We start from the raw sequence: 24,640 nt of genomic DNA, 5'->3' as shown, positions 1-24,640 counted from the left end.
TGTCTTCCTCTGTATTTCAGAAGTTTCTTTTTAAGTAAAAGTTCAGTCTGGAACATTTCACGACCAACTTATTTTCCAGCCTTACGCTTGATTTTCTATTGATTTCCATCTGACTTGTTCAGTTGAAAAAAGGAGAAGAAAAGGAGAAAAATACGAAAGTCGGGGAGGAGGGTGGTGGATCGAAGTTAGCTTGACCTCATGGGAGGATGGGTCGGATGCTTTTTCGGATGAAAGTCATTACCCATTTCTGGTTTGCCAGCTTGAGTCAAAGAAAAATAGTTTCGGGGGGTTATTTGATACCAAAAGCTAGCTCAAAATTCACATTTCCCTGCAATCTTCCGTGGCCTTCTTTCATATTGAAATTTCAAATGGAAAGATGTTGGTTTATTATTTGAAATCATTTTAAAATCACAATGTGCAAGGCCAACTTTGAAAATGATGTATCCAAAATACTCACTGGAAATAGACTGCAATTTATTTCAAACCTTTTCCCGCAGTTAAGTTATGTTTTTCACTACGTTAGACTGGTGTTACATGCCTGACACACACTGGACCGGAATACAGAGAAAGTGTTTTCCTTCATGACACCAATACAGCAGGAGAATAGTGCAGAGACCCTGAACCATGCAATTCAAAATTCCAGATGCTTTCCCTTAGAAACACAATCAAATTGACAAGCTGTTTATGCCCATGTAATCAGGCAAGCCAGTCAATAATTATGGTATGTAGTAGACCTCAAAAACCTCAATCCACAAATGGCACAGCTGCATGCAGGGATCTCCTCTGTGTACTCTGTATTCCTAGCGACTTCATACAGCACTCCCTCACCAGTCGTCCTCCATGGCTTTGCCCAAGCGTGCAAATGGCAAATGGACAGCGGGCTTCCCGGCGGCTCTCTCTGCCCATGTCTTATTCATGAGCAGGGGGTCGGCGCAATGCCCCTCGTCACACACCATGTCAGAAACACACTCAGCCCTGTGCACCGGTGCCTCTTACCACACTCCCCCTTCAAACCTCTTCCTACCCACTAAAACCCCTGTGACATTTTCACTTTATGTGCCACTGCGCTCCTATCCTGCCCAGTTGGAAGGTGATCATAGTTAAAGCCAGTTGTAATGGCAGGAAACACTCAGCTGAAATGTAATCCAGTGCAGCATCCAGCTTGAAGCTTGCATCTATAAGTCACACACATGCTGCGTGAATATAATAATGTAATTACTGGTCTGTTTTCTTATATTGCATGTTGTGCAGAGAATGAAATGTTATGGTCAGGCTCCAGGCCAGAATGCAGCCTGCCAGTCCCACCAAGCACCTCATAAAGAGCAGAGAGTGGAGCAAAGTGAAGGGGGAGATGAGAGTTTAGATGATTACATGGCTCTATGATTTCATGAAGATGGGGTCCAGCTTTCTGGGCAACTATGACATCAGCAGTCTGACATTCGGGATGAAATGTCTACCGTGCAGCACTGGCGCTGCTAAGCCAGGCACGTCAATAAAGTAATAAAGTCGTATTGAGCACCAGGCTTTGCTTAAAGGTCAGGTCATTTTTGGGTGACATTGCAAAGGTGTTGTACAGAAGGTGGTGGCAATATCGATAATAATGTCTGAGTTCCAAAGAGGACACTAATTGTATTAACTCTCATAGTGCAAATACATTTACAAAGAGCCGTCTCACTTTGACCTGATGTGAAAACAACAGTATTGACAACAGGTTTCCCCATGAGACTATGATCAGACTAGTAGGGCCAGGCCTGATTGAAGAACTCACCTTTATAGCAGCTTCATCTTTTTTAAGATCTGGCAGCTTCATTGAGAATCAACTGATCGATTAAATGTTAACAACACACCAGTGGTGGGCTCTCTGTTGGGTTTAAACATCCAATCCATCATGGCCATGGAGCTCCCTTATTCGCCTCGTACTCAGGTCTATCCATCTCTTCCTCCTAACCAGTTTGCGGAAGGGAAAATTATCTCTTGATTAAAATGTAATTAAAAGCCATTTAACTTTTTCCCCTCCTCCTTCATTGCCCTTAACAGAAACAACTTTCCCCTCCGGGTGGGGAGCATCTCATTTTGGTGGCAGAGAAAGCGCTCAACACTCTCTGTGACTCTGATAATTCCTGAGCTTCTTTTATTACACCTATAGATCAGCGCAATTAAAGGCCAAAAAGGGAGTCATAAAAATGCCTTTTTCTCCTTGCAATAGTAAACAACTACTCTCTGGGGTTTTAAAAGGAAATATATTGCCACACCAACTATTCACGATTATCAACCCTGTTGCTATCCCACCTAAGGTTCAAAGTTAAGTCCAGAAATCAACTCTAATCCACTTATCTCATCGATTCATCCAGCTCCGACCCCTTTGCTGTGACTCAGGAGATCATATCTCAGGCCCTGTCCTCATGATGTGTTGCTTGGCCTCAGTAACATGCAGTGGCAAGGGTCAGGATGCATAGCGACACTGGGGTTGCGGTGAGGATCCCATCCTCTCAATTAGCCTTCTCCTGGGTCTCTGGGGCCCTCGGGGGCTCTGGATTTAATTAAGTAATTGAATACATGATTCCCATTTGACTGCCCCCCCTGTGGAAGGTAGTTGAATCGTAAGTGTGTACCACGAGCTGTTTACCAGCACCCTGGTGAGGTGGTTAATGGGAACTTAGACATTGATAAGTACAATATATTTTATTTGTGTGTCAGTGTGACTTTGTGTGCTCATGTGCGTGTGGTCATCCTCCCGCCGTGTGCTGCTCCTTAATGACCCGTGCAGTTCCTGGGAGCCGGGGGTGTCACAGCGTCGTGACTAACAGTCTGGGCAGATTGGTTGCTGCCAAAACCACGGCCAAGCCAAGCCCCCATGCACACCACACTCCAACACACACACAAACACACACATACATCACTGTGTCTCCTGCTGCTCACGTTCCTCTAAATGTGGTTATGTTGCTTTGGGTGGCTGCCTTAAGACATTATCATGAATTGATATGTCTGCAGGGTAGATATGTGGGTGTGTGAGTGCAGCAAACATGAATGTGTTGAGTGTATCTATATGAGATGATGAGATTTGAGCTGTGAAAATTATGTGTATGGCATAGGAAAACGTTAAACTAGGGCCGTAATCACCTGCAAGGGGGCCCCGGGGCAGAAATGATTATTCAATTCCCATTATGTTCTTCCATTAAGAATGCATCTTGTTGCGTTTAAGTATCCATCAGGTACAGTACAAATGACAGACTAGAAATCCTGAAACCCTCTACTATGCTCTGCTAGAACACTACTGTATAACGCCCCAGGTTTGCTTTGTGTCGATTAGTTTGTAATTTGATTAAAAACAAATGTTTAATTTGGGAACACTGTAATTACTTGTTTTTTAAATTCTCTGTTACTATTGTTGATCTGCAGCAGACATGATCGAGGACAACTTCATTGCAGATTTACTCCCCACACTTTATCGGACTATTTCAAAGGTTCTAGTGTCCGGCCACTTCCCCGAAAACCTGGTTAGTCCCGCTATAACAATTACAGACACATTTTTTTAAGCTTCATTTTTTACCAAATATACTGGAGAAATTGTTTCAAATAAATTGTTGGAAGTCATGATCAGTAATAATATTTTGAGAAATATCAATCAGTTTTCAGACAGCACCACAGCTCAGAGACAATCTAAGAGTCACCAATGCTATCCTTAGAAGTCTAATGCAGGGGAATGCTCAGTGCCGGTTCTGCCTAGTCCTAATGTCGTTGGATGTTATGGATCATGGCACTGTTAGGAAATAGTTGAGAACATGTGTTGGTTTCTTCAGCTCAACTCTTCCAAAAACAGAAATCCCTATCAAAGACCCAGAGCACACTTATAGCCACGTTCTGCCAATGAAAACCTATGTGGTGAACCTACTGTTAAGAACATTTTCTTTAGGGTTAGGGTACGTTTTTTTTTTTTTTAAATCAACAACCTTAATATCAAGATAAAGGTTTAAGAACTATTAAGGCAATAGAAATACGATTTAAAAAATAAAGCCCCTATACACGACGACACAGTGTCTCAAGACTCAAATGCAGGAGCTTCCTTAAGACCCTTTCTATTTTCATTGATATTTAACTAAAATTGTGCATATTATAATTTGTGTACGTGTTTTTCTCACAAACTACCTGCCACACAGTGAACCTGAGGCCTTCGGGGCCAATGAGGGTCTGGGACCTCAGAGCAGTCAGCTGTTTTGCCTTGTTGTTTTTCCAGACATAAATCCATAAGTAACAACCTGTGTGTAAAAGGAACAGCAGGCCAGCCGTGTGTGTGTGTGTGTGTGTGTGTGTGTGTGTGTGTGTGTGTGTGTGTGTGTGTGTGTGTGTGTGTGTCAATTTTCTTGTGTACGTGCATTTATGTTGGTGTGTGTGTGTACTTACTCATACCGGGCAGGTGAGTGATGAGCACTGCAGTGCTTTGGCGCAAGAGCTTGTGGTTAGAAATCACAGGAGGACACAAGTGACTTGATTCGCCCTGCGCCTCATATAGATGCTCCCCCTCCTTTTCAACACACACACACACACACACGCGCATACACACCTTGGAGACATAAAGAGAGAGAGGTGAAGGGAAGAGAGAACCCTCACATCCTTTTAACTGGGTCTCATAAATCACAGACAGCAGCATGGCAGGATTATGTTGTCAAGTATAAAAGTGTATGTACGTGTGTATGTGTGTGTGTGTGCGCACCACAGTATGTGTAATGCGGTGCTGCCTACAGTAGGACAGGTGGCGAGGCATTGACACAGCATTGTTCAGTTTCTGTTTGTTCGAGAGGGGATACATAAAGCCACCTCACAGGACGGAGACAGCTGAACGACTTGAAAAGGCTCTTCTCCAAATCTGAACAGGTGCAAGAAAAGCTGAAAAAGAGATGTAATGGTTTCACAGTGAGGGAGAGAAGGGCCCAGAGTGTGTCTGTGTGTGAGAGAAACGGAGAGTGCGAGAAAAGAATTAGGATGGTTCAGTAGATTCATCAAGAGTGAGAGAATGAAGAAAGATGCTAGGAAAATGCATTTTGATAGCATGGGGGAAGTGAAGTGGGAGTATATTTAGAGGCGGAGGAGAGAAGATGGAACGAATGAGAGAAGGAGATGGAGGGAGAGAGAGTCCATCAGATCTGTGGTTGCAGGCTTCAATCAATTATTAACGCCATGCAGATTAGCAGCCGAGCCAACAAACGATGCAATGATGGCTGTCAGTTTCCCCCGCACCGCCGCCTACCTCAGGGAATGATGGAGAATGAGAGAAGGAAAGAGGGAGAAAGAGAGAAGGAGAGAAGGAGAGAGTAATGATGAGAGAAGAATTGAAGCGAAAGAAAGTTGGAGAAAACATATTTTTTGGAGTTTGTTTATTTCTCTGAGAGGGAGATAGAAGGAGGGACTAGGAGTGTACGAGAGAGAGAGTGTGATGTGTTCATTTGGGGAATAAAGGAGATGAAGTGCAGTCATCATCAGCTCCCATGATTGGATGAAGTGCGATTAGTTCAGTTTAGAATTGGGGGATATGAAGATAGATATCCTGAAGCGATAGAGTGTTTGTGAACTGTTGGGGAAGTTGTTTAACTCCTTAGTGTAGTTATTTTAGTTTTGCCATTATTTGATTTATATTTGGGACAGTCTTAGAAATCAGTCAGTTCTGCTACTTCAATAATTGATCCGTTTTTTTTACTTATTTCGTTTTTTAAATGTAGAGATTTGCAGCTTTTATGTCGTATTGTTAAGTTTATGGACTGGTTTGAAGACCTCGGGCTCTTTACATTTGTGATGCCCATTTTTTCCACAATTTAAGAGAGAAGGTAACGTTTTATGGGCTAAATGATAGAAAATAAGGAGAACATTTGTTGATTAAGATTGCTATAATATTGCTATAAATATGATTTATTTGTCATTAAATTCAATGGATTAGCCAAATACATTCCCATCTGTTATTTCTGTTATTAACTCCCAGAAGAGTGCATGTATTTAGTTTTGTGGATAATGCACTCAATTTGTACTTTATTTATTGACATGTGTCTCTTTCTGACTCTAGTAACTTCTGATTTGAAAATGCTTATACAAATGCATTTTGTTTGCGCATTTATTATTTAAAACACTTTCGCAATGTTCTATTTCACAATAGCATGATATGGATATAAACATAATGTGATACAGCCCAACACTGTGTAGGGTTTGGAATGATGATTAAAGCGACAAGGAATTCTCTGTGTTTCATGAAGAGGTGTGAGAACATATGACACTGTTATTAAAAAACAAATTGAATAGGTTATTATATAATATTTTGGGAAGGTTTCAGCATCTAACCCAGCAATTGCACTTACAGAAAAGGTGTTAGATTCTACATGGATTGCAGGAGCCACTCAGAAAACCATGTAAAACCAGCTGGAACAGATATAACTTCAAGTCTACATCAACACATTCTGTATTGTCCCTGAACATGCAGAAAACCCTTGAGTCCAGCATTTTTTCGCCCTCTTTTTTTAACATATGTACTTTGTATAAAATGTCAAAGAGTACAAATAGCCTAGCAAGGTGATACTGCTCACTTTTCCACCCAAAAAAAGTGTTTGAATGGACAGAGGACTTTTGACCTCTGTGCGGGAGAACAGCTTTCACCTCGGGCACCAAAAGCAACCATCATCGTCAAGGGAGTTGAAGATGATGACTCGGCAGTTTGTTTGCAGAGGATAGAGAGAGAGAGAGAGGGAAAAAAAGGTGAGAGGGAGAAAAAGAGGGAGAAAAGGAAAGCTATAGGGAGAAGCATTTATTGCCCTTAAAAATGTATGGTACTCTCAAGTGCACCACAGCTGGGCTGCCCTTGAGTTAGCACAATTAACCTATATACCCATTGGTACTATACATAGCTCTCCATAGAGGTTACATAGCATGGAGTAGAGACGTACCATTTGAGCTTGTTAAATCTTCTAGAAATCATAAATCATTCAGTGTTACCTCAGCATGTGCTGACCGTATAGTGAAGCCCACACAAGATCCACGGAGTACACAGCCTCTCTGATGTCCTTGTATTTACAGGATTCCTGTTTGATGTTACAGCCGAAGGGAGGGCAAAGGTAACCAAACATGCCCGCCTGGCTATTACACATGAGCTCAGCAGCAGGCTGCAGGGGACGTGTCTTTAAAGGATCCACGTTTTTTGGGCCTATTTTGTTTGGTTTCGACCCACATTCCTATTAGAAGTAATACCAATACCTGATTTTTTTAAATGTGAAAATGTCCCACTGAGCACACCGAGAATCTTGGATTATGCTCACATTCATGTTAACAATAATAATAATAATGGGTTCCATTTATAAAGCACTTCATATTTGATTTCAAATCCCGAAGTGCTACAAATGTTCACCTTAAAATAATGGTTCAGATCATTGTTTCCAAACATTTTTACATTCAGATCCCTTTGAATAAAGCTTCTTGTCGATCCTTAATAAATAAGTTGATGTTTTCCACCAAGTAATTATTTTCTGTCTCTTATTATTGTTTCAATTGTCTATGAAAAGAGAGAGTAAAACTTCAGGTTGTGAACAATAACCTTGGAAAGAAAATTGTTATCATAGCAGAACTCAAAGACAAAAACCGTAATATGAGATCCAGGCTGTAATAAACGGGAATGAATATTTCTTATTGAGACCTTGGATGATTGTTTACTGATAAACATTTGTACCAAACCTCACTTACTCCATCACTCTGCAGTATGCCCACTTTCATCACTTGTGCCTCCATCCACTCTGATACCTTTAAGGCTGCAGAGACCTTGGCAGTATGAATTAAGCATTGAATCCTTCAAGTTGTATGAGTTTAATAAAATAAAAGGAAATAGATGAGGGTGTGCTGCGGGTTGAAAAGATGAGGAGAGGAGCACGACTTCAGCTTTGTTTTCCTCGCCCGAAGGCTCCCTTGCAGGGAAAGGAGGTTTCAAGCTTGTCAGAAAAAACACGGTTTTGCAATTAACTAGAGAGCCACTGAGAAAAAAGGATGGGTGTTGAGAAAAGAACAAGAAGAGGAAATACATGAAAAGAGAGTAAGTGGTCCATGAGCTCACTGTGGCTGTATGTTAGTGTCTCCATGCAGCGGGAGAGCTAGTGAGGTATAGGTGATGGCAGATGCAGTGATGTGTTGGTTTCTATCCTCTTTTAGAAGGAGGTGATGGCAGACGGTCTCTCGTTGCAGCACTCTGTCTTTCTTTCCCTCTTTGTTAAGCCAATGCCCTGGCGCCAGCGGCCGCCTGCTGCACCATCTGTGGCTGTAAAGTGCCCAAAATTCATTAGTGGAGAGAGGCAAAGGGGAATCCACCAGGAGAGAGACACACCGGGAGAGACAGAGACGAGAAGAGAAGAGAGGGGACCGAGAGGGCAGCAGCAGAAAGGGCAGCAAGACTGACTTTTGAAGCTTTTTAATGAAACTTCACTCTCAAAAGAAGGTAGATGAGTGGGAAGGAAAATAAAAAAAGACTCGAAGGACAGGAAAAGGACTGCGAGTGTGAAAATTGAGTCTAGAAGGTTAAGGTGGATTGAGCAAACGAAATAAGCTACAGATGGTTTACTAAAAAGGCACCAAATGTGAGGAATGGAGTGAAGCAAATGGAGAAATGAGGCAGCGAGAAAGGGACAACAGAGGGAGAAGCTTTTGGAGATGGAAACTGAAAGCGGGCAGAAGAACTAACGGGGGACCGCCGATGTTCTTTTAGCCTGTCACACTTAAGATCTGGATTTGTGTGTCACATCTGTACTAAATCTCCAACAAAGACCATCTGTCTTTATCTGGGGAGCCGTGTCTCTCACTTTCTCTGTCTCTATCGCTTCATTTCTTTAAATATCCATTGACTCATTTGGCTAATTTCTCTCTTGTCTTTATTTTAAATTACTGTACAGAAAGCCCAAAAAGATAAGCAGGTAGATGGATCTATGCTGCCTATAGCTCTTAAGATGCTATCGTCACTAGGGATGTCCCGATCACATTTTTTTGCTCCCGATCCGATTCCGATCATTTGATTTTGACAATCTGCCGATACCGATTTTTCCCGATCCGATCTTTATGCAATGCATTAAGAGAAAAAAAAGGAAAAAAGCATTCAAGTTGTCCCTTAAGGTTATTTTTTTATTTAAATGACAGTACCCAACTACCCATTCTATCCAACATGGATATAGCTTCTTTTTTTCACAGCAGCATTGGATCAGTTCAGTTGTGCAGCATTGGATCAAAACAAAATAAAGCTTATCAGTGGTCCACCACAAAATAACCATGTAAACAAATTGAGTGCAGATAGTGCACGAACAAAACAAAAATAACTCTATTGGAAAGAGGTAGCTTGACTAGCTTCACAAGTTCACAGATTTGAGAGAAATAAGCAACCAGGTCTATGAAAACAAGCCCAAGAAGCAACACATACATGATGTTGTGTGATTTTAAACCAAAACGAAGGCCTCAGGATGACTTTAAGACGTGAACATGGTCATTTTTGTTTTGTAACATTAAATAAAATAATAAAAATATTTTATAAAAAAATAAAAAATAAAAATAAAAATCCCGATCCCCGATCTTTTTCTCCCGATTCCGATCTTTTGAAAATCACGTGATCGGCTCGGATCCCCGATCACGTGATCGGATCGGGACATCTCTAATCGTCACTCTTCCATTATTTATTTTAGATTTCAAACATTGCTTCCCTCTCTTTTGCTCACATTGCATTTCCCTTGGTGTCGTAGGTCTCTGCCAACCTCAGCTAACCCCCCCCGGCAGCGCTTACCCCTCCTCCACCTCTCCGTCACCTCCCACCTTCCTCCACCCCCCCCCCACCTGCTCTGACACCGTCGTCTATCTGCAGCCCTGACTCATGATTCCCGCGAGGGCTGTGAGGTGACAGGGATCATGGAGCTTTGTAGAACTTGTATGCTCGGATAAGCTGCTGAATTAGAGAGTGAAGACGATCAGCTGTGGTGTTGCAGGGGAGAGGAGATGAGCAAGGAGGTGAGAAGATAAGAGAGAAGGGGGGTGTATAGAAGAGAAGGGGAAATGGGGTTGAACCAAGATGGAAAAAGGAGAGAAGAGGTGAGGTTAGGATGAGGCTAGAGGGGGTGGGCAAAGTATGTGGAAGGAAGGAGATAGACACGGTTACGCATACTACGCCTGTCAAGCACCTCGATAATGCTGTCAGATTAAAACTGAATGTTGGGTAGGTAGAACAAATTAGCTTTCTCATTTGTAGCAAGCATTTATGATTCTTGTGGACTGAAATCTGAAATACAGCTATGGCTAGCTATAGCTAAAGTGTAACAGCTCCATGGTTGAAATGCTGTCTGGCAGATTTGTTTTTATTTACAACACGCTTGATTAAACACAATCTGTTAAAAGGGTCTTAACGCTGCACTGTATTACACTTTTACTATGCTAAAAGACTGGGGCTAATATAGATGTGAATAGTACAGACAGTTATTGAATTCTAACAAAAGCCCTTTTGAATGCCAAACTTTCATTGGTTGCTGTCTTCTTACCCTAACAAAAAAAAAGGTTGTTTGTCGAAACATATAGAGAGAGTGCTTTTGGTTTTGAAAAGACTAAACAAATAGCTGCCACCTTTCGAACTTGTTAAAGACCTACTAGGCATATTGCTTTTACTACATCCGCATGCATATTGTATGAACATGTGGAGAACGAGAGATGCTAGATTGAACAGTCGGTGTTCGGAGAAGAGGTTTGGGGAACTATATTGTCAGGGCTCAGAAATGTATGTATTCATGTGTGCGTGACATTTCTGTGCATCACCATAAGATCATGTGGTTTCTGCATGCAAGCTCAAAACATTGTATGCAAACATAAACTCTGTAGCAACAACACATTGACAGCCACTCATATAAACACATAAGGTGAGTGAGGAAAATGTAACAACGTGTGAAGCTTAGTGCATAAAGTCCCCCCGATAAAGCTCGGCTAACAACGGCAGCAGGAGGTTCAGCATTACTCGAGAGGTGAGGGGTCAGAAAAGGACTTAAAAGCAGGAGCGAGCTGCTGCTTTGTCTGGCTTCCATTTGTGTTGCTTCATCTTCCTGTCAGCTTCTCATATCTTCCTCCTCAAGGATAATAAATGTTTAATGCTGTTAAAACACTCTCTGCCTATTTTAGTGGTTTCATGTTTTTTTAACTTACTCAAATAACCCACCCAACGTAGAGGTGACATCATGCAGGTTTCTTAGCAGGGCATTTTGTTAGCTCTGCACTTCAGAAAAGTTCAAACGTTTTTTTTTCTAGACACACCCATTTGCACCGAGGTCCAACAAATTTGAAGGGATGCATTAAGTGCAGACTAGACCATGATATCTATTTTCCTCAGCCGACAGACGCCCCAGTAGAACAAAATGAAAAGCAGGTTTGAAAATGTTTTCCAAGGACACGCTGTATTCTCAGTAATCATTTTTCAATCTGACATTTCACTTTCTTACTCTATTACAATTCCAGGAACCGTGTGAAATTTAGAAGAGGCCGATTGCAGCAAAGTGGGTACACTAATAAAAAGAAACTACTTCTCCACAAAATAACTCATGGAATACATTTACTATCATACAGTTTGATAAGTTTCATAACAGTGTAAAAGAGTCTGACGGAGGATTTTCACATCCAGTCTTCTCAATCATCTTCTCTTTGTTTAAAAAGTTTTTCTTCAATCAGGCTCTGAATGTCTCGCTGGAGGTTAACTCATGTCTCAGGGGGTTGATTGTAATCTTTTACTCCAGACTCTTGTGCAGAGTAAACAGCTGGCTAATGTTTTGTCGGGTCATTTGCAGAGGAAGTCGTTGCCGATACAGTATGGAGTGAGTAAAGATAATGAGACAGCTTGTATAAAGGTTACAATTTGATGCACTAAAAAGCAATCTCGCTATGACACATTCACTTACTCACATGCCGCATCTTACTGTAATAATGAATGACTTGTAAATTAAGGAAGCTGTCTGATTGTCCTTAGTGTATTTAACACTAAACTGAGGCTGTGAAATGTTTGCTACATTAGCATGGAGCATAAAAGGAGGATAATTGTACATGTAATTATTGTCTCAGGAAGATGGTTACTTATTGATGCCTTTTTATTTTGTAGTATGTTGTATGCTGTTCAATGTAAGACACTTTCAATGATTCTCCAGGTTTTTCACTTGGGTTACCGACATTTCAACTGGTGAAGAATATAGTAAGAATATATACAATACCTGCTTTTGCATTTTGATGTGGGTATAAGGGGTGTCTGCAGGCCTAACATGTCTGTCTGCTGGTGGCACAGTAGTAAAATTGTTCCGCAGCTCATTCACGCATGAGGGAGAGTGGAGCCAGAGATCATTTTCACTGCTCCACATGAAGGAGCATTAATCCAATTCAAACAGCTCCAAGGAGACGGACCCGTAATAAGTTATGGTGACTAAGGAATTTGTTTATGTTTGTAAATGTGCACTGAAAGATTAATAACCTCAGCAAAATGAGTTATACAACCCTTTCACACAATAAGAAAACAGCCAAGATGGTTTTAGCGACAAATGAAAGGCAAATTAGCCAGTGGCAATGTATAATCACACATTACTTCTATCACTGCTTTAGTTATGCTCCTGATTTCCTCATATTTCTCGATAGCCTCAGGCTTTGGTAAAACAGCTTCATCAGTAACATGAGCCAGCAGATTCATCAGTGGCTCAGTCCACCAGGGCTGACATAAACACACAGCTTAGCTTCGCCCCAAGTTACTGGCTGCTTGTTTGTTTCCTCCTCAAATCGACTATCACACTTTAATTCATCCATACCTTTTCATTTCTCTTTTCTTGATTCTCAGTATTTTTTTCTGCATGTCATACATGAGAGCTTGCTCAGTTCTGCTCAGCTGCAAAGATGAAATGGGCTCCCTATCGATTGCTTTTTTTCTGATACACAGTCCTCTCCAAAGAAATAGAAAAAGCATGTCATCACCCAGGCGGAAAGAAGGGGTTGAAGTGAAAAGGGAGGGAGACTTGAGTTCAAAGTCGGTTATATTTTTGACTTCATCTTTGTTGAACAGAAATCAACCAGGAAGTGTGTGAGCAAGAGTATCACGCTGTCTAGCGAATGGATAAGGACTTAACAGCAATTGAACGGTGGCAGCACGGTGGTGCCAAAAGCTACCGGGGTGTCATCCGCCTTCCATCTGGTGAGAGACAGGGACACAGAGAAAAATATAGAGTTGCGCCAAGATTCCTTAAAGTGGACTCCACTCTTGCCAACACACCAGGTAGCCTACAAAGGAGCATGACCTGAACCAAACTCACTGCAACTTGCAGTCCAGGGCCGGAGTTTGGTAGAGGAGGGGGGCAGTTTGAATGTCTGCCACAAGCTCTCCAGCACAGCAGTAGCCAAACACAACTGGCAGGGCAGCTATGTGTGCAGGAGCTATCGGTGCCGAGTCACAGCAGCAGTGCAACAATGGCAAGAGCTGCTGCGATTCTGAATGCAAATCAACCCCATCCACAGCTGTAAGGGTGGCTCTGGGCACAGCCAGGCAGAATCCAACTGCACACAAACAGATGGAAGTTTGCAAACACATGCACGAAAACACACTTAAACACCCACACAGATTCACAAATACGCTCAGCACACGGATTTACACAAGCTTTCAAATACACAAGAGCACATTCATTCTCAACCTCTCTCTCACACACACTCACACATGGATGCTTACTTCATCTGTACTGGCCAGCGTCTCAGTGCAATGCACCATGCCTCCCTCCTTTTTTTCCTCCTTCTCCCATTCCATCCCACAGGAGCTCCCTCCTAAGCAGGTGTTAGCTGATTTCTGTTCCCTCAGGTAATTCTGTTTTGTTCTTTGCAGCGAGTACTGGTGCTGTGAATTATCCTGACAGCACCTTACTCCTGGGCTCTGGCGCTCTCCTACCCTCTCCTACCCCCTACTCGTTTCACTCTCGTTGCCTGCACCCTGCGCCTCCATCTTTCCCTCCCTGCCTTGAACCTCTCTTTTCATCTCCACTCTCCTACCACCCCCCTGTGGTGCAGCTAGCGAGTCCCCCGGACGAGCTGCCCAGTGGCCCTGAACAACACATCAGCCCACCCACACATATAAACGAACACATACAGTAGCATGCTGAGATGGACACACACACACACACAAACTTTACAAATGTTCAGTGAAAAACACATGCCAGGAAATATACACACATGGAGGCACACAAGCTAAGATGCAGCCCAGGTGCACTTGAAGCCGCCACTTTACAGCAGTACCCTCAGTTATCCGTGTTTTCATTGACATTGAGTGTGTTGATGTGAAGATGTTGCTGTTCCCTGTAGCCAAAATGTTACTCACTTTTGTTTTAGTGTTTGCAAAAGGCACAGACAAAGAATGACTTATTTTAGATTGCTCATTACCATGGCGGCTTCAGACTGCGGCTAATTGCCCTCCATTCACTCATAACAATTAGCTGGTCTTATTTCTCTGTTTGAGTACATTACATATTTTGCATATTTCCACAGAAATGTGTCTTTATCAGTAGGAAATGAACGATGGGAGGAATTAATAAGCTAAGTCAATGGTGGCTTTGTTAAGGCTAATTAATGCAAAAAAATTAAAGCTTAATGAGAAATTTTATTCGGCTCCGCATTGGCTCAAGATTTGGTTCAAAATGTACTGAATGCGTTTCGGGCACATCGTGTTTTGTCTTTGATGGATATTGCATGATTTCAGCTCTCAGTGTAAGTCAATGTCCAGCGGCAGTAATTATCAAACTCTTGTCAAACTCCAGTTTTTTCCCATTTGTCCTACTTTACAATTGTGTCATAAATGACGATTGGCAGCCAGTATTGCCTGGTCATCCATTTCTCACACATACTGCCCAACACTCAACTGACTTTTAGATGCCTCATTCTTTTTGACTCCACTTTACAGCCAATGGCCCTATCGAAAATAACAGCTCCCGTGCTATTACACTCCTTTGTCTCCTGTCACTATCGCCCGGTAATTGCTGTTTTTATTGTAGCCTCTTAGAGGCTCAAGTGTAAACTATAGGGTAAGCTTCGCCACTGTGCTGCAAGCTTAACCGCATGACTGGAAATATTTGTTCACTGTCAGTGTCAGACAGTGATCCTTTAAAAAGTGAAAAATATGGAACACCAGAACATATTTTTATTACACAGTTTTGTTTATTATGTTTTGACATCCAAGTCTGGCCTTTACAAAAAAATGACATAAGACCAGAAAACCGTTTAAATTGTGCATCAGTGATTTGTAAATGTTGCTGTCCACAATCAGATCAAACACTTTTATGTCGTTGAGATTCATCTGAAGAACTTGTATGATTGACATATTACTAATACTTATTATAGATATAGAAACAGAATTATATTCTTATCAATGGTTCTCTGTGGAGTTATTTGGCCACGGCTGGCTGTATGGAGCACTACTTTGAAGAGCACTTACCTGTCTTTGATTGAACACTATCAACACTCAGTGGCAGAAGGGCAACAATAATTGTTTGTATTTATCATAAAAAGGCAGAAAAGGAACATATCTAGAGCCCCAGCCACAGATGCAAGCCGTTTTCAAAACATAGAGTTTATTTGCGAATGTTCTCTATGAAAAGTAATTAAATCAATACTTCAAGTACCCTCAAGAGTACTTTAACATAAAACAATATTTATCAGAATGTCTAATAAAATAGATAGTGGGTAAGGGTTACTCACTGAAAATGTGTTTACTCATATAGATGGTACCTTTACTGTATGCTTTTACTATAATAAAGAAGAAAATATTTCTCAAACTTTTTACTTAGATTTACTTTTGTCATCACCATGCTGCTGCTCCATATTGGTATTCCATTTATTTTGTTATTGTTTAAGTTATTATCAGAAGATGCTAGATCCAAGGCTACTTTGAGTAAATCAGTATTTAAAGCTTCTCTTTCAAAACAGTGGCAGCACTTCCCTACAAATCTGTCAAATTACCAGTGCACAGGGTGTATTTAGGACAGTCTACAGGGCCTTGTGTAAGGCAGGCCTGTGTGTGTACTCACTAGGAAAGGAAGTAACAGTTTAACTACTGTATTGATTTCAAGAGTGCTAAGGGGTTTAAGCGTCAGTCCGAGGAAAATGGGGGGGTAAAAGAAAAAGGAGTGGGGCTCGTCCCTGGTTTTAGCACGCTCAGCTTTTCTCCACGGCCAATGCTTGATTCAGTGGTAAAGATCTGCGGCTGCCCATTGAAGTTGTACAACTGCTGCATTGAGTACTGTATGGCTCCGTGCACTCTGCAGTGCTCTATTGATTGATGTGTGAAGAGGGATTAGTGAGTGGAGGGAGCGGAGGAGATGCGGGGTGGGAGGGAGGGGGAAGCAGAGCGACCAAAGGCAGAATTGTGGATGCAGCATGTGTACAATAAAAGAGGGGCAGATGTCACATCTTTGGTAAGGCCAAGTCAGACACCCGAGGGTGATGGCCTGCCTTTCTGTAAACGCTGATGATTTTGGCATGCTTCTGAGATCAAGCTGTGTTAGCAGTTAGTCAGAATGGTTGGGGGCCAGTAAGACCAGATACATGACCTTGAATTACAGGCAACTAAATGCCCCAACCGAGGCTGTTGATGCTTCAGAGCAAGCTCAAGAGATCAGTCCATGTCAAAATAAACCACATAAAACGTAAACACTCCTTCTAGTCAATCCACCACACTTCAAAAACTCTTTGGTCTGAGGGGGTGGAAAAAAATGACTTTTACCAGACAGATTCAAAACAATTCATTCACCGTGACTTCTCTGACATTTCTTAGATTTCCTGTCAAGTGGAATCCTGCTGACATCCATTTTGCTTCACCGGCAATTGTAAAAAGCAGCGTCCTGCATATCCATCTTGTTGTGCTGTTTGAGCGTGGCATTCAGGTGGTTTCCCACTCTTTGCCCATCACTCGCTCCCAGCTCTCCCGTTGCTGTCCCTGACAGGTGGTGCCGAAGACAGGAGGCGAGTCTCATCGATAGGGAGTAAAGGGGCTGAATGAGTATTGGAGTGAAGGGAAGAGGGCAGGAAGATGGGGCTTCAGAGGGGTGGACATGAGGTTGGATTTGGGCCGTTCAGAGTTAATGGGATCAGACGAGGAAGAGAAAGGGATATCTGTGCCGGTTAATGTTTAATCCTCCACCCCCAACCCCTTGTCTCCAGCCTCAGGCTCCCGGCATCGGATAATCCTTAGGCTGCCTCTCTTCATCATCAAGGTGTCGAAGGGAAGTGGCTCTGTAAATATTTAATTGGCTGCAGCATGCCGATGTTAATTATGCGGATGTGTCTTTCCTTTGCTTTCTCTGCCCCAGTGCTACAGACTGTGTCCTCGCACATTTCTCTCCTCCTCCTCATAGGGGTGCAACTCCGTCTCTCCCCTTTCTGCTACTATTAACACCAATACTGCTATTGTCACCTTCTACTACTGCTGCTGCAACAACTGTAACACTACTCTACTGTTGCTGCTGCTCCACAACACACTGTAATTCCATATTCCACTATAGCTTTTCTTATTTCTCAATGACTTTCTTTTTGGGGACTCACCCCAGCTATCTATTTCACCTCTGTCTTCCAACCTTGTGCTGTGCCTCTCTGCTCTTTTCAATTTCAAAACCATGGCAGCCTCCCTTAAAATGGATTATTGTTATGTGTTTCATTACAGCCGCCGCTGTTATCCGTCTTGACGCCAATAATGCTTTCAAATGTAGCTTTGCCTCCTTTCTCTGTTTATTTGAGCGTCAAGGGCAATGCGAACAGATGCACTGTTCAAAGACAGCCTTGCAAAGACTATGCAGGCTAAGGTCTCACTGCTCAATAGAGCTCTGCTCATAAGTGTCTGCCAGTAGCAAGTGCAATTACAAACAGGCGCATGTAAAAGTCAAGAGAATACAAATCACATAATAGATGTGTCATGGGTACTGAACAAGCAGCCTTGCAACGCTCCAAAGACACATTGCAGGAGAGCTGGGAGACAAACAGTGGACCACAAGTGGAAATAATTATTTGAATGTCCACCTATAAGCTAACAATAGATAAAGCGTTATCCACAGATGAGCAGAACAGGTTCTTCCTTTTGTAGGGTGTTCATTATAACCGCTGAACTGATTGACCCTTATAGGTGAATTAATGGTCTTCTAGTATTTTCCTTTATGTAACTGCCTCAGGATTGTCCATAAAATGTTATTCTCTTAAAAATGCCAGCAAATCTAGACCCAAAGCTCACTGCTGTGTGCAGACAAAGGCTTCACAGGATCATTTGGACAGAATACAAGTGTGTCTTTGTGTGTGAATGTGTGTTATGTATGGACACGGGGGTTCCTGTTGTGTGCCAAATCAGCAGGTCATAGCAAGGACAAGAACTACCAGTGGCCATGACAGGCTGTATGAGCTGTAGACAACAGTGGGCAGGACATTTGAACCAACACCAGGGGCCACTGCAGTGTTTCCCACCAACACTGTTTGATAACGTTATACTGTACATCATCCCTTTATTCGTACTCGGCTAACTTGTGGTTTTAAACAGGCTCAGGATTGTTTTCACTCACACAAACAAATCCATTTTTGTTTTAGTAAAGGACTGTGCCAAAGTGGTTAAGACAAAGAGCTTTCTTTTGGCTTTCACATTGTGTTTGTGTTTCCACATTCAGAGTCTGCAGGGTAGACGGTGGTTAAAGCTTCCCTGTTGGCAAGCACTCCCTCCTTTCTAGAGTGTCAACGGGCGAGACTCCTCCAGGGGGGTGCAGTTCATCGGCCTGCATGCTGAGCAACGGGAGGGAGAAGGGAAAAAGCAGGATTTGAGATAGGGATCAATAAAGCCGAAAGTAGTCCAGGAATTGAAAGTGATGTCTGGTGATTCTGTTTTGGCCGTGCAACCGCACACTGCTGGTTGCACTCTGGACTCATTATTGTCCCCTTTGATCATGTCTGCTGTGTTTGGTCTGCAACATTTGAATGTATTGCCTGAAAGGGATACATTATATGGATGACATCAAAAGGCCTTGGACACATGTTGTCATTCAGCCAGATGATGATGTTTGCATTTTGTTGTTTTTACACCCAGCGTTCCCACTCTCCCATTAATGAGATGTTTCCGAGGCCCACTTTCCATTCTGTTATCGGCGAAGGCAGAAGCCATTTTCCTCCATGTAATATTTATTGTTTATTGCTTTGGCCAATTTTCACAACAGGATTTCCACCCTGGTTGCTAAAATCAGCGTTAATAGATTAGGTAATTAAGGTATGTTTATAAATTAAGTATTGCTGGTTCTAGACTTTTTTTATTTGAAAATGAGCTACAGCAATCATTAAACCGTAAAAGGTTTATTTTCCAAATATCTATTTATGTTGTCATTTGAATGTATTGCTTTCAACCTTAAATATTCGAATAGCTACTTCTGAATATAAAGTTTGTCAATTTTCCTGGAAGCTCGGGTTATATTCAACGTGGTCTGCTCTAGATTTCCGATAAGATATTTATGCCAAAATAAAGTATAATTGCTATTCATACAATGCTAAGCTACCAAGGTGAAGAAAGGTCAGCTTTTGTCTCAAGATTGAGGTGGTCTTCCATCTCCAAAACACAGATGCATCTGTTGTTTGTTTGGTATACAGTACACAAGCTGTTGATTATGTACAACATTTTCACTTTTTCTACTAACTCAAGCAACACTTGCACTGCATACTGAGCATCCAGTGAGTGACAGAGGTCACTAAGAGTTACAGTGAATAAATCAGAAACAGTGGATGCTAGGTATTCCAGTTCCCCCTGTGTATGCCAACACATTTGTAAATCCCACAAAAAATCTCACATGGGATCGTTGTCACAATGAACTCAGACAAAGCTCCTCCGCTGCTTGTTTAGCTCTTCGATGAGTGTGTTTGCATACAGTATGTGTGCATGGCACGTCTGTGATTGGTGTTGTGTGTTTGACAGAAAGTGTGTGCTGAATGTGTCGACCAGGTTATCACGTTGTGCAGCGTCTGTGAGCAGAGGCAGGTTGATACAGGTTTTAGAATGAGGGTGCCAATCGAGCTGTGAAAATGGGAATTGAGTAGGGAAATGGGAATTGCTCCCTGCTGGTCCGTAACCTTCGCAATGTTGTTTGAAGCATTCAGCGTATGCATTCATCATTCATTCAATCAAAATGTGTGGGTTGCGTTTGTGTCCCGATGGTTACATTATATGATAGAGAGCGACTTCTCTCTATGTGTGTGTCTGTAATTGCGTATGTGGGCTAGTGTGTATTTATGACAGCATGTCACACCCGTCTCCAAGCCCCAAGCCCTGGAACGGAATTGAATTAACCTAAATAAAGTCTAGTGTGTAGCGTACAGAACACTTGAAAGGCAACAGCTGAGGGCTTGAGCGAAGGACTGTCTGAGTTTAAGACAGAAAGCACAAGCACAGCTAGGCAACATTACTCTGTTGTAAAAAACACAGATAAACGAAAGCTTGTGTCAGTTTTTAAACATTGGACACAATGGCTAATGTGCTACACCCCTCCTCTAAGGCTTTCAGAGAGAGGGAGAGAATATTGGAGCCAGTTCTGGGATCCTTGGCCGCCCTAGATAGCACAGCAGCAGTGGCAGCAGCAGCACCCATTAATGCGATTATAGCTTTTAGCTGAAGATTTTCAGGGCCAGTTTTCTTTAGAGGCATCATTAGTTTGTCCTCCTTTCTTCTTCTCCACCGGTATGTCAGTAAACAAATGCACGCATTCACACACAAATGAGCAACAGAAGGCTAGGTACTGTAACTGCTTATATCCAACCATGCGCAACACATGCAATGGTGCACACACAATCATACGCACATGAATATATGAATACGCAAGCATGCACGTAGCCCATATTGACTGTGCCATAGCCACGCACACTAGCCAAACCACACTGCATTCACAACAACACGCGGAAAAAGAGGCATAATTAGTCTTTATTTTGAGATGATTAATTATTATTTAGTGTAGTTGGCACTTCTCCGGACTTTCTGTTATGCAGTTTGAAAACCTTTTGATTAGCAATCCATGAAGCACATTATTATTCTGAAGCCTCTCTCATTATTCTTTGTAATCAAACCATGATTCCACAAAGACCCGCTTTTAATTCAAAACCCACATTTCCTCTAGTGCTGCATTGCCGTCATTTTGGGTCTCGTTGCTTAGCGGATTCCCAATCGGCATGCTTAACATGTTTTTGACTTTGTGCGGCTATTTAACAAACCTTGAGGTGCTTCTAAGCTCCTCACTGCGCCGGCTTCATTTCATAAAGTCACCATTTATTAAACCTCAAGGCTACACCACGGCAAAAGCTTATTGGAGATATTGAGGTCATTTTACTGGGAGAGGGAGAAAGAGATTGTTGGAGATGGAGGCAAGACACAAGCTGAGGTACTGCGTGTCATGCTGTGATTTGGCAGAGTTTAGACGGGTATAGCCAGGTGTCTTATTAGAGAGCGGCCTGCCTCAGTAGGCACTTTCTCTGCCAGCATATAAGGTCTTTGGTTATCTTTGTTTTCTACCCAAGCAAGTTCACAAAAAGACTTCAAACTGTTTTAAAGTGTTTTTCTCACCTGAGTGCCGAAACACATCTCAAAGATGCCAAGTTCGTTTTTCCTCTTCAACTAATGGCTCTCAGTATGTGTGTATGTTCCTGTGCGTGTTTGTGCTTTGGTAAGCATGTGTCTCTGTTCTCTGTGTGTGTGTGTGTGTGTGTGTGTGTGTGTGTGTGTGTGTGTGTGTGTGTGTGTGTGTGTGTGTGTGTGTGTGTGTGTGTGTGTGTGTGTGTGTGTGTGTGTGTGTGTGTGTGTGTGTGTGTGTGTGTGTGTGTGTGTGTGTGTGTGTGTGTGTGTGTTGGTAGGCAGGATGAGCATCCCTTCTGTTACCGTTGCTGTCCCTTCATTTCACGCTCCGGCAGCTCCGCGTGAATCCTCTTCCCTTGGCTCATTATCAGTGCTGTTCAATGAACGAACGTGCATCCCACCAGAATGCAGGGTAAAACCAAATCATTATTCAAGAACGGGGGTCAGTGCAGACGTTGTGACTCTTTTGTTTAGTATATTTATTACTTTCCCTTCAGAAAAGGGTAAGCAGGATGCAGAGCACATCTCCGCCCAACGTGATTTGGTTAGGCAGTCGATTCTCAAGCACCTGACCTGAGATTGATGAACACCAGCGCCTGTTACCGTTATTTGAAGCTCATTGGTGTATTTTCTCTTTTTTTCTTGGCAGCGTCCAGTGTGCACGGAGCAGAATTCGGACACCTGCCGGACAACATTACAGTGTTGGAAGGAGAAAGCGTCACTTTGAGGTAACTCCTAATCCCACACCTGCACCTACTAATTGCCTAAAAAAACATGTTGGTGTTTTCCACCCACCTGTCATGCCACCTGTTAATTACCAATTTTCTCTCACAAAACTTCAATGAAGCATCCCACATTGTGCCATACTTTTCCTCTTTTTTTATATCCTTGCAAATAAAATGGTATTACTTGTTACTTTTTGCTGGAGTCATCCTGTCTGTCTGCAATCAACTTTTATTTAAATGTGAAAATATTATTGCACAGGTCAGTACAGGGGGTAGAGCTCATCTGCATCCAACCTCACCTGCCTAACTGTGAGTGATAAAGTAGAAATCACAGCTTTCCCCGGCTACCAACCAAGCGGAAAAACAGCTAACTTGCTTTCCCCCTTCCTCTGGATGTGACCTGGCATGGCACTACATACAGCAGCTCAAAAAGTCAACTCCAAGTCAACATTACTTTCATTCCCTTTAAGCCTACACCTCTTCAGATTTCTGAACAAATTCCTCTTTTAGTCACATTTTTCTCTTGAAAGAGGAGTGGGCCTTTCACTTAAATCAAATGTGTTATTAGGAAGCCATGCACAGCTCTGTCAATAATTGTTAACATCAACATGTCTCTCACCATGTTGGAAATCAAAGGACCAGGACGCTGGTCTATAATGTCATCAAGACGTGAAGCCTGAGGCTGTTTTATTGATGCTGTGGAGATGTTAAATCTATAAAACGTATTTGGGTGTTTTCACACTGGGTGCTAAAATCAGTGCTTTCACTGTCACCTTAAATTCATTTACAGTTGAGTATAAGGAGAGCTGTGCATTAATGTTACATTACTGGCATTTTTTACCTTGTTTCTGGCTGTAGACAGGGTCGCCATCTCCCATGACTTTTGACAAATTGATTGGATAAGGGGCAGGACATCTCTTCGGTTGACCAATCACAACATAGCCAACCAGCCAACCAATCAGAGCAGACTGGGCTCTGGTTTCAGACAGGCCGTTTCTCAATGTCGAGTATACCTGCTGCAGAGCCACTATTTCAAGTATTCTACGTCATCGAGTGGCGCCGAATGCTGGGTATTTAACATGCATTTAAACAGTCCTTCAGTCCACTCGATGACGTAGTATACTTGAAATAGTGGCTCTGCAGCAGGTTTACTCGACATTGAGAAACGGCCACAGAGTGTGAAAAGAGTTGCTGTAGCACAAAGAAAAATAAACACCTTTTTGAACATTAAAGCATGGAGACAAGTCACTATAAACCTCCCCCTTTTACTGTTAAAACTAAACATAACTAAATGTTATGCCACTACTGGGTTTTCTACACAAGTTGCATACATCTACAGGTTTGGACCAGTTCCACCAAATGATTATTATTTTCTGAATGCGTGTTGTATTTCATTTCATTTCGTTTTAACATTATACAGTAACTCACAAGAGAAAACACTCAAAGATTTGATCAAAGCCTGAAAAAATATATACCTGTTTTTTTTATTGCAGAAACATGTTTTCCTACTTTGCTTTTGTTAACCATCTCATAACCCCTCGGGCTTGTGTTTGGGTGTCCCCTTTGGGAACCACTGCTTAAGAATTGTACTATGAGTTTAAATTCAGAAAGCACTATCTTACTAACTCCCTCAGTAGAGATGTTACGGCATATTTTATAATAATTTGTGTGTGTAAGGACGGTCTGCACAGAACGGCCGAATGCTAACAAACATAAGACTATAGAGCTTTATAAATAAACTCTATTTTTATGTAAAATCACTTCCGCCCAAGTTGGAAAAATACTTGTGCTGTGCTTGAGACAATGCTGTTGTGTTGGCTTTGATGCGGGCCATTAAGACATTTGATGTTATTATGGTGCTCATTTCCTCTTGGCCTGCAGTCATATAGCAACATCATCAGTGCAGAAGTGATTAATTTTAAAAATAGATAATAGAGGGTCCACAGATAATGATTTTTAATGGTGGGTTTTCTTACTGTATCGTCTCTTTATTTAAACCCACCGGCAACAAACTGAATTCAAATCAAATAATATTCCCTTTTTATTTCCAATATTTCAAAACCTGTTAGAAGTGGTCTGCCCTCAGGTCATGTGTCCACCTGAACGTCAGCCCAGTGCCTTGTAGCCTATTTGTAAAGGACTTCCATGCTTTGCTGCACTGTGGCTGTTATGCATTGTGGTGTCAGTGACTTGGCAGGTGATCTAAGATCTACCTCAACCGTGATATTTATCTGGGTCTTATCAATTAAACATGAGGACTACAGAGGCATGTCCTCACAGCTAGTTGAGGCTGGGTAAGGACATCTAG

General features: G+C 42.2%; 1 protein-coding gene across 1 annotated transcript in view; it reads left to right on the top strand.

Moving 5' to 3' along the window:
- Window positions 1-24,640, top strand: part of iglon5 (IgLON family member 5) — a 94,040-nt gene that overhangs the window by 51,396 nt on the left and 18,004 nt on the right. The window contains exon 2 of the mRNA XM_034153364.1: window positions 22,257-22,335. Coding sequence (XP_034009255.1) covers window positions 22,257-22,335 — 79 coding nt within the window. The remainder of the gene's footprint in view (window positions 1-22,256; window positions 22,336-24,640) is intronic.

Source organism: Trematomus bernacchii, unplaced genomic scaffold (genome assembly GCF_902827165.1).
Source record: "Trematomus bernacchii unplaced genomic scaffold, fTreBer1.1, whole genome shotgun sequence".
In the NCBI taxonomy this organism is placed as follows: Eukaryota; Metazoa; Chordata; class Actinopteri; order Perciformes; family Nototheniidae; genus Trematomus; species Trematomus bernacchii.
The sequence above is the reverse complement of the archived record's forward strand: the minus strand, read 5'-3'. Positions and strand labels throughout refer to the sequence as shown.